General features: G+C 41.4%; 1 protein-coding gene across 1 annotated transcript in view; it reads left to right on the top strand.

Moving 5' to 3' along the window:
- Positions 1-8370: 8370 nt before the first annotated feature.
- si:cabz01090165.1 (uncharacterized protein LOC100333421 homolog) overlaps positions 8371-11788 on the top strand; it is a 31997-nt gene continuing 28579 nt past the window's right edge. Inside the window, exon 1 of the mRNA XM_063004462.1 lies at positions 8371-9731. Coding sequence (XP_062860532.1) covers positions 8371-9731 — 1361 coding nt within the window. The remainder of the gene's footprint in view (positions 9732-11788) is intronic.

Below are 11788 nucleotides of genomic sequence, written 5' to 3'. Positions count from 1 at the left end.
CTGGTTGCCAGACATAATCAGAATGAAGCGATTATTCTACAACCCCAAATCAGAAAAAGTTGGGACGGCATGGAAAATGCAGCATATGGTTTTGCATTGTCTTGTTGCAGCACATGTTGCTCTAAGATCTCAATGTACTTTTCTGCATTAATTCTGCCATCACAGAAGTGTAAATTATCTTTGCCAAGGGCACTGACACAGCCCCATACCATGACAGACCCTGGCTTTTGGACTTGTTGCTGATAACAAGTCTGGATGGTCCTTTTCGTTTTTGGTCCAGAGCACACAGCGTTCCTTTTTTTTTCCAAAAAACACCTGGAATGCTGATTCATCTGACCAAAATACACGTTTCCACTGTGTGATGGTCCATCCTAGATGCCTCCAAGCACAGAGAAGTCGATGCCGCTTCTGGACATGGTTAACATAAGCCTTTTTTTGCACAGTAAAGTTTTAAGTGGCATTTGTGCATGTAACTCTGTATTGTAGTGCTTGACAAAGGTTTGCCAAAGTAATCCCTCACCCATGTGGTTATATCAGCTATTGTTGAATGGTGGTTCTTAATGCAGTGCCGCCTGAGGAATCGAAGATCACGGGCCCTTGGCCCCTTCGCACTTAAATTCCTCCCGATTCATGAATGGTTTAATGATATTATGCACTGTAGAGGGAGAAATATGCAAATCCCTTCCAATCTTTCTTTGAGGTAAATTGTTTTTGAACATTTCAGTTTCAAAAATTTTTTAACACATTTGTTGACAAACTGGAGATCCTCTGTTCATCTTTGCTCATTAAAGACTCTTCCTGGATGAGCCTTTCCTGGATGCTGCTTTTGTACCAAACCATGATTACAATCACCTGTTGACATCACCTGTTTGGAATCACATCATTATTTTGTTTTTTCACCTCCTTACAAGCCCTAAATTTGCCCCATCCCAACTTTTTTTGGAATGTGTTGCAGACCTGAAATGCAGGAATGGATGTTTATTAACAAATTAAATGAAGTTAAGCAGGTAAAACATGAAATATCTCAGGTTCAAACTGTCTGCAATCAAATGAAAGTAAAAATAAATGTAAGGAACACTGCATTTTTATTTTATTTGCATTTTCCATACTGCCCCAACTTTTTCTGATTTAGGGTTGTACATTAACAAAATTGGCTAATAGACTAGGCTACTAGGATGGCAATGTGGTTTAGCATGTAGTATGGGTGCGCAGCAGCATTGTTCTTGGGACCAGGGTTTGATTCTTGCTTCTGTTAAGTGTCTGTGATGAGTTTTTCTGTTGCTGTTTGGCTCCAGGCGTTCTGATTTCATGGATGGATTTTCTTTTTGTAATTTGGCCCTTGGTGTGAATGAGCGAACGCATGGTTGAGTAATTAATTCCCTGCAGTGCATTAGTGCCCTGTCCGAGGTGTCTTCTTGCCCTTCACCCAGTGTGTCTGGGTTGAAATAAGTAAATGAATAAATGAATGAATGAACTACACTTTAAACTAAAGAAGGCTAATGCCACCTCAGAGACAAGGTGTATGAAAGAACGTCTCTTTTAGTGTTTTTTTAGTTAGCAGTCTGGATAATGGCTTTCTCTCGAGGCCGGCAGCCGCTTCGTCTGTAATGGAGAGCTAACTCAAGCTCGCCTGGATGCATCACGCGGCCTTTCACTCAAACACTTATGCCATTTCTTTTGCTTCACATGATGCCTGAAGCTCAATGTTTCCCCCTGCTGACTGATGGCGGTAAAATACTCTCCTGCTTATTCTCCCCATCCTTCCAGACGGCACATCCGTCTCATCTCTCCACGCACGGCTTCCTGATATTCTGAGGAATTGTGCACCGGCGGTAAAAATAATTACATTTACGAGCCTTTATGTACAAGTTATTAATATGGAAGCGAACCTGCAAACAATAAACGTCCACAAATCAGATATTCATTAGCGTTGGCGCCCAGCAGAATAATTCATATTTGCGCAGCTGGAGCAGTATATAAATTTTGGGGCAGACAGAAGTACGGGTCATATATCCTGATTCTGACAGAGCAATTAATACTAGCAAACATACAGCTCTGGTGTATCCACCTTCCACCACACACACACCGGAGTGTGTCTGCGCTTCCCGCGTGCATACATTACGCACAGGGGTGGCATATCTTTGCCGGAACACTGTGCAGACTCAGAGCGGGCGCGTACATTACTAATTCCTGTAATCAACATGGCGTCGGATGCATTATCTCTGATTCCCAGTGTTGCGTTTCGTCGCTCGTGGCACTTTAATTTTTTACTCCACTGATCCGGGCATCCTTTTTTGTTATTAGATTAAGTAATTAGATGCGTTTTGCTGGTGTGTGTCTGGAATTAGATGCAGAAATGCAAAGAGAATGAATTTCAGTAGTAATCTGTGTCTGCTTTTTGCAAAAATTAATTATGAATTAAGTTATAAATTAAGTTAATTATGGAATGCTACGTACAGCAGGATTTCTCAGCGAGTTTGGGCCACAGATTATGACCAAGCTGCAAAGCTCTGGTAGTCTAGTGGACCTAAGATCAAGCCAGGGGCCAAACTGCTGCTTTATGCTACCATTTGTACAGGTTGAGGAAACCTCCAGACAGTCATAAAGGTGCTTTTTATTAAGAGGATGAGAAGGCTTGACAAAAAAATCACTTTAAAATTCACTAAAAGCATTACAAATCTCCACCAGTGACTGGTTAGTAAAGATTTGTAGATGAGCGTGAGTGGAGCTTCAATTCCGTACTGCTGCACAGCTGATCAAATCAGTCATAAAGGTGCTTTTTATTAACGGGATGAGGAAGATTGAAAAATTCACTTTTACGAATTAAAAGCATTAAAAATATCCACCCACGCCCACAGTGATTGGTCAGTAAAGATTTGTAGATGAGCGTGAGTGGAGCTTCAATTCCGTACTGCTGCACAGCTGATCAAATCAGTCATAAAGGTGCTTTTTATTAACGGGATGAGGAAGATTGAAAAATTCACTTTTACGAATTAAAAGCATTAAAAATATCCACCCATGCCCACAGTGATTGGTCAGTAAAGATTTGTAGATGATCGTGAGTAGAGCTTCAATTCTGTACTGCTGCACAGCTGATCAAATCAGTCTTTGCAAGAGCCTCTTAGAATCAAATACAGATGTCCTGAACTTATTATATATTAAATATCAGTTGTAACAGAAGTAGTAATGGATGAAGACTAAGTCTTAAGTGGAAAACTAAGTGGTAGTAATGCCTGTTTCCCTGATATTGGAGTGTTCGTGGTGTACTTTAGTATAATAATCTCAAGCAAAGCAGTCCAGCTTTGATATTCGCTACATAATTTTGTTGTCTTAATAGACTTGTGGGTAATATCACTTACAATTCAGCTCCAGCTGTAAAAAAACAGAAACTATATATATATATACTATATATATACAGTGTATCACAAAAGTGAGTACACCCCTCACATTTCTGCAAATATTTTATTATATCTTTTCATGGGACAACACTATAGAAATAAAACTTGGATATAACTTAGAGTAGTCAGTGTACAACTTGTATAGCAGTGTAGATTTACTGTCTTCTGAAAATAACTCAACACACAGCCATTAATGTCTAAATGGCTGGCAACATAAGTGAGTACACCCCACAGTGAACATGTCCAAATTGTGCCCAAAGTGTCAATATTTTGTGTGACCACCATTATTATCCAGCACTGCCTTAACCCTCCTGGGCATGGAATTCACCAGAGCTGCACAGGTTGCTACTGGAATCCTCTTCCACTCCTCCATGATGACATCACGGAGCTGGTAGATGTTAGACACCTTGAACTCCTCCACCTTCCACTTGAGTATGCGCCACAGGTGCTCAATTGGGTTTAGTCCATCACCTTTACCTTCAGCTTCCTCAGCAAGGCAGTTGTCATCTTGGAGGTTGTGTTTGGGGTCGTTATCCTATTGGAAAATGTCACAGTACATGTTGGAATTCATGTTTCCCTCAATGAACTGCAGCTCCCCAGTGCCAGCAACACTCATGCAGCCCAAGACCATGATGCTACCACCACCATGCTTGACTGTAGGCAAGATACAGTTGTCTCGGTACTTCTCACCAGGGCGCCGCCACACATGCTGGACACCATCTGAGCCAAACAAGTTTATCTTGGTCTCGTCAGACCACAGGGCATTCCAGTAATCCATGTTCTTGGACTGCTTGTCTTCAGCAAACTGTTTGCGGGCTTTCTTGTGCGTCAGCTTCCTTCTGGGATGACGACCATGCAGACCGAGTTGATGCAGTGTGCGGCGTATGGTGCACTGACAAGCTGACCTCCCACGTCTTCAACCTCTGCAGCAATGCTGGCAGCACTCATGTGTCTATTTTTTAAAGCCAACCTCAGGATATGACGCCGAACACGTGGACTCAACTTCTTTGGTCGACCCTGGCGAAGCCTGTTCCGAGTGGAACCTGTCCTGGAAAACCGCTGTATGACCTTGGCCACCATGCTGTAGCTCAGTTTCAGGGTGTTAGCAATCTTCTTATAGCCCAGGCCATCTTTGTGGAGAGCAACAATTCTATTTATCACATCCTCAGAGAGTTCTTTGCCATGAGGTGCCATGTTGAATATCCAGTGGCCAGTATTAGAGAATTGTACCCAAAACACCAAATTTAACAGCCCTGCTCCCCATTTACACCTGGGACCTTGACACATGACACCAGGGAGGGACAACGACACATTTGGGCACAATTTGGACATGTTCACTGTGGGGTGTACTCACTTATGTTGCAGCCATTTAGACATTAATGGCTGTGTGTTGAGTTATTTTCAGAAGACAGTAAATATACACTGCTATACAAGCTGTACACTGACTACTCTAAGTTATATCCAAGTTTCATGTCTATAGTGTTGTCCCATGAAAAGATATAATGAAATATTTGCAAAAATGTGAGGGGTCTACTCACTTTTGTGATACACTGTATATATATATATATACAATATATATATACAATATATATATATATATATATATATATATATATTAGGGCTGTCGAAGTTAACGCGATAATAATAACGCAATCTCAATTTAACGCGATTTTAAAAAATAGTGCCGTTAACGCAATTTCTATTTGGCCCTGCGAGTCATCCGTAGTTCATGTTGAGACTTGACCGTTTGACGTTTTAACGTCGGACTTGCCACCGTTTGTTTCATTTGCGGTTTGTTAACATAATGTAACCGAGCATTGTAGTGATGCACTTGCTTAATAAAGAAATAAATACACGGTATATTCACAAGTTGTCGGGAGCAGAACACTTTATTACTTAGAGTCATACCGTTAGCCAAGCATGCTATTCCATGCACTATGGAAGCCCCAAAGGCTCAAAACACTCACAATGTTTGCTGATGGAGAAATTTTAACCTACAGTCTGACATTTATACGAAGTCAAGGGATAGTATTACTGCCTAGTATGTGAGTGAATAAAACTCCCTTACTCTTGTCCCAGCAGTTTTTAACATAAGTACATTTAGCATAAAATGTGTTCACCATTTTAATTGTAACATTTCACTTAAAAATCCTTGTTTTCTATAACATTTACACAGATTGTTTTTAAATGCGATTAATCGCGATTAACGATATGAAATTCTGAGATTAATCGCGATTAAAAATTGTAATCGTTTGACAGCCCTAATATACAGTGTATCACAAAAGTGAGTACACCCCTCACATTTCTGCAGATATTTAAGTATATCTTTTCATGGGACAACACTGACAAAATGACACTTTGACACAATGAAAAGTAGTCTGTGTGCAGCTTATATAACAGCATAAATTTATTCTTCCCTCAAAATAACTCAATATACAGCCATTAATGTCTAAACCACCGGCAACAAAAGTGAGTACACCCCTAAGAGACTACACCCCTAAATGTCCAAATTGAGCACTGCTTGTCATTTTCCCTCCAAAATGTCATGTGATTTGTTAGTGTTACTAGGTCTCAGGTGTGCATAGGGAGCAGGTGTGTTCAATTTAGTAGTACAGCTCTCACACTCTCTCATACTGGTCACTGAAAGTTCCAACATGGCACCTCATGGCAAAGAACTCTCTGAGGATCTTAAAAGACGAATTGTTGCGCTACATGAAGATGGCCAAGGCTACAAGAAGATTGCCAACACCCTGAAACTGAGCTGCAGCACAGTGGCCAAGATCATCCAGCTTTTTAAAAGAGCAGGGTCCACTCAGAACAGACCTCGCGTTGGTCGTCCAAAGAAGCTGAGTGCACGTGCTCAGCGTCACATCCAACTGCTGTCTTTGAAAGATAGGCGCAGGAGTGCTGTCAGCATTGCTGCAGAGATTGAAAAGGTGGGGGGTCAGCCTGTCAGTGCTCAGACCATACGCCGCACACTACATCAAATTGGTCTGCATGGCTGTCACCCCAGAAGGAAGCCTCTTCTGAAGTCTCTACACAAGAAAGCCCGCAAACAGTTTGCTGAAGACATGTCAACAAAGGACATGGATTACTGGAACCATGTCCTATGGTCTGATGAGACCAAGATTAATTTGTTTGGTTCAGATGGTCTCAAGCATGTGTGGCGGCAATCAGGTGAGGAGTACAAAGATAAGTGTGTCATGCCTACAGTCAAGCATGGTGGTGGGAATGCCATGGTCTGGGGCTGCATGAGTGCAGCAGGTGTTGGGGAGTTACATTTCATTGAGGGACACATGAACTCCAATATGTACTGTGAAATACTGAAGCAGAGCATGATCCCCTCCCTCCGGAAACTGAGTCGCAGGGCAGTGTTACAGCATGATAATTACCCCAAACACACCTCTAAGACAACCACTGTTTTATTGAAGAGGCTGAGGGTAAAGGTGATGGACTGGCCAAGCATGTCTCCAGACCTAAACCCAATAGAACATCTTTGGGGCATCCTCAAGCGGAAGGTGGAGGAGCGCAAAGTCTCGAATATCCGCCAGCTCCGTGATGTCGTCATGGAGGAGTGGAAAAGCATTCCAGTGGCAACCTGTGAAGCTCTGGTAAACTCCATGCCCAGGAGAGTTAAGGAAGTTCTGGGAAATAATGGTGGCCACACAAAATATTGACACTTCAAGAACTTTCACTAAGGGGTGTACTCACTTTTGTTGCCGGTGGTTTAGACATTAATGGCTGTATATTGAGTTATTTTGAGGGAAGAATAAATTTACACTCTTATATAAGCTGCACACAGACTACTTTTCATTGTGTCAAAGTGTCATTTTGTCAGTGTTGTCCCATGAAAAGATATACTTAAATATCTGCAGAAATGTGAGGGGTGTACTCACTTTTGTGATACACTGTATATATATACTGTATATACAGTATAACATTAAAACCACCTCCTTGTTTCTACACTCGCTGTCCATTTTATCAGCTCCACTTGTCATATAGAAGAACTTTGTAGTTCTACAATTACTGACTGTAGTCCATCTGTTTCTCTGCATGCTTTGTTAGCCCCCTTTCATTCTGTTCTTCAATGGTCAGGACTCTCCCAGGACCACTACAGAGCAGGTATTATTTAGGTGGTGGATCATTCTCAGCACTGCAGTGACACTGACATGGTAGTGGTGGGTTAGACACAGCAATACTGGTGGAGTTTTAAACACCTCACTGTCACTGCTGGACTGAGAATAGTACACCAACCAAAAATATCCAGCCAACAGCGTCCCGTGGGCAGCGTCTCGTGACCACTGATGAAGGTCTAGAAGATGACCAACTCAAACAGCAGCAATAGATGAGTGATCGTCTCTGACTTTACATTTACAGGGTGGACCAACTAGGTAGGAGTGTCTAATAGAGTGGACAGTGAGTGGACACGGTATTTAAAAACTCCAGCAGCGCTGCTGTGTCTGATCCACTCATACCAGCACAACACACACTAACACACCACCACCATGTCAGTGTCACTGCATTGCTGAGAATGGTCCAACACCCAAATAATATCAGCTCTGTGGTGGTCCTGTGGGGGTCCTGACCATTGAGGAACAGGGTGAAAGCAGGCTGAAAAAGTATGTAGAGAAACAGATGGACTACAGTCAGTAATTGTAGAACTACAAAGTGCTTCTAAGTGGAGCTGATAAAATGTAAAGTTAGTGTAGAAACAATGAGGTGGTTTTAATGTTATGGCTGGTCAGTGTAAGTTGCTTTGTATAAAGGCGTCTGCTAAATGCAGAATATGTAAATGATAAAGGTTTGTGTTTGATTGTGTTATGTCATGTAGGTGTGTATGAGTGTAAAAAAAAGCCATGAGTTTTACTGTGAAAGGCAGGAAAAAAATCCAGGGCAGGAGTGAGTGCTTAGCCTCCATGCTAAAGCCTCTTTTTGATTGTTGGATCTGTTTTGATTTTGCAGGAGTGCAGCCATGGAACGAGTGCTCTTGTGCCTGTCTCTGTTGGCACTGCCTGTCACTTCGATGCTGTGCCCAAAGCGTTGCACCTGTCAGAATCTCCTCCCCTCTTACACGGTGCTGTGCGCCAAGACGGGCCTGTTGTTCGTGCCGCCCAACATCGACCGGCAGACGGCCGAGCTTCGACTCATGGACAACTTCATCACTACGCTCCGGCACCGGGACTTCACCAACATGAGCAGCCTCATCCATCTGACACTGTCACGCAACACTATAAGTCTGATCCTGCCCTACGCCTTCGCTGACCTTCAGGAGCTCCATGCTCTTCATCTGGATGGAAACCGCCTCACGTCGCTGGATGACACCCATCTCCAAGGTCTGGTTAACCTGCGCCACTTGATTTTAGCCAATAACCAGTTGCAGCATATTTCCAATGGAGCATTCCAGGACTTTTTAGAAACCCTCGAGGACCTGGACCTCTCATACAACAACTTAATAAACGTACCATGGGATACTATTTCACTTCTTGTCAGCGTCAATACACTCAGCTTGGATCATAACCTTATTGAGTTTGTACCTGAGGGCATTTTCTCCAACCTACACAAGCTAGCTAGACTGGATATGACCTCCAACAAGCTGAAAAAGATTCCTCTGGATCCGTTGTTCCAGCGCATTCCGGTTTACGCCAAAATAAAAGGCTCGCCACTTACAGCACTGGTGCTGAGCTTCGGTGGAAACCCTTTGCACTGCAACTGCGAGTTGGTATGGCTACGCCGACTGACACGCGAGGATGACCTTGAAACCTGCGCCTCTCCCAAAGAATTAGCCGGGAAATACTTCTGGACTATCCGCGAGGAGGAGTTTGTCTGTGAGCCGCCTATGATCACGCGCCACACTTCAAAAATGTTCGTTATGGAGGGTCAAGAGGTGAGCCTGAGATGCAGATCAGTGGGAGATCCTGAGCCCAGTACGCACTGGGTGAGTCCGGATGGCAAGCTGATAGCCAACACATCTCGAACCACCTCCTTTGAGAATGGATCTCTGGACATCTTGACCGCCACAGTGAAGGATTCAGGTGTATTTACCTGCATAGCATCCAATGCTGCTGGAGAAGCCACAGCCCCAGTGGAACTAGTGGTGAACCCCTCGCCTCATTATGACCCCAAACTAGAACCAGAACCAGGGCCCTCAGATATGCCCACCTCTATAAAGTCAAACAGCAGCGGGGGGCAGAACAGAGTGGAACAACGGGTGAGTGTGACTGAGGTAACAGCCACGTCAGCCACCATCCGCTGGCCATCACAAAGCCATATTCCTGGAGTTCGGATGTACCAGATCCAGTATAACAGCTCCACAGATGATATTCTCATTTACAGGTTAGTAAAACAGCACTTTATGATTCATAATGTGATGTTTTAATGTTGGTACTTTACATACCACCAGTATTCACATCAAACCTCAGTTACAACCTAAAAACCTCAAAACTGGAACAGTATGTGAGATGCACCAATTTAAATTTTATTTTTTAAATATTTTTTATTTGTTCAATAATATTTAAACTGTACAATATAACACAATATTTGTGTTTTACCTTATTAAACCATTTTGCCATTTTCCTTGCACAAATTTAGACTAACATCCCCCCATACCATTACAACCATTGCTTTTAAAATTCACGCTGGTAATAATCTGGATGGTCCTTTTTATTTATTTTATTAATGATTAATCTCAACTTGTCAGACTAGGATACATATTTTCACTGTGCAGTAGGGCTGGGTGATATGACTAAAAAAGTCATATCTTGATATGCTTTTAAGAAGTGGTGACATACGATATGATATAATATAAACTTAAAGTACAATGGCAGGCCACTGCCCGAATTTTAGCTTATATTGTTTATGTTACCTTAAAAACACAATGTATTTGTATTAATATTGACAATATTGATATTATATCTATATGTTATAAATATATATTGACAATATCAAACAAACCAGCAGAATCTCACAATCACATTTATGCTGTCCAATTCACTTCGAATAAATGAGCATCAAAAAAATCCTGAAAAAGTTAATTCAATATTTGATAATGCTTTGCTATCATTGGAAAATGAAAGCTCTTGATAAAAAGCTGCACCGCGATTCAGATCAACCACACTGCAGCATATAATAATAACCGCTGCTTACCTGAGCTTCTCTTCTTTAAACTGAAGCCAAATCTATTCCGTGTGTTGGTCCATTAGGGATATAATCTACTCGTTGTCCTCTTGGATGCCATCCTGTATGTTTCCAGAATATTTCCATAATATATAAATCCATTTCCAACTGTGTTTGTTCACCAAACTAATGTAAACCGTCTTAGATCAATTATTCTCTCGGCTTTTGGTAAAAAGCTGAAACTGGTCATTCGTTCACTAAGCTGTCATTTATACAACAACCAATGAAGAGAGAGATTGAAGTTCCGCCCAAAATCTGAATTTGGAAGCTCTGATTAGTTTGTTTAAGCACAACATCGTAATGAAATAGAGTGAGCAAAAAACGAATGAATCTTTACCATAGATAAAAGCACAGCTCCCTGATTCGATTCCAATGAATAATTAGTTTAAAAGAGTCTTTTCTGACTCAAATGGTAACCTGTGTATCCTAGGCATACTCGAATACTTACGACATTTTTAACATTGTGTAAAAAGTAATATCGAATATATCGATATTTGCAATATACCGCCCAGCCCTACTGTGCACTAATTCATTTCAGGTGAACTTCAGCTCAAAGTATTTTCTGGATGTTATTAATATGTAGAGGGTTGAAGGTGTAAAAATCTAAAGTCCTGAAATCCTTCCACTGGAGTTTTGAGAAGCTTGTTTTGAGAAATGGTTGGATTATTTGCTTTATTTACCATTGTCCCAACATTTTTTAAACTTAGAACTTGTTACAGGCTTTTGTAAATGATCATAAATTAATTATACATAAAAAATATATTTTTAAATCAGGAATAATATAAAATTTCATCACTGCTTTTTCTTTAATTAATTAATTAATTTATTTATTTATCATTTGTTTTGGTGTGGGTAGTCACATTTCATTTTTCTTTTTGTTTTCATTTATTTATTTATTCATTTATTCATTCATTTATTCAGAAATAACATGCTCCAAATTAATCAGACCACATGGGCTGTATTCAAATTATTGGAGTCTGTAGGTAAGCAACACCTAGATGAAGGTAATTTAACTGCAGTTGATTGTTCCGCCAGACATTACCAAGTCTGAATACAAACAAGTTATACCTCCTTCTTCTTCTTTCGGCTTTTCCCTTTTTCAGGGGTCGCCACAGCGAGTCATCCTCATGATCGCTCATTGATTTGGCACAATTTTTTACGCCGGATGCCATTCCTGACACAACCCTCCCTAATTTATCCGGGCCTGGGACCGGCAC

This window comes from Trichomycterus rosablanca, chromosome 11 (genome assembly GCF_030014385.1).
Source record: "Trichomycterus rosablanca isolate fTriRos1 chromosome 11, fTriRos1.hap1, whole genome shotgun sequence".
In the NCBI taxonomy this organism is placed as follows: Eukaryota; Metazoa; Chordata; class Actinopteri; order Siluriformes; family Trichomycteridae; genus Trichomycterus; species Trichomycterus rosablanca.
The sequence above is the reverse complement of the archived record's forward strand: the minus strand, read 5'-3'. Positions and strand labels throughout refer to the sequence as shown.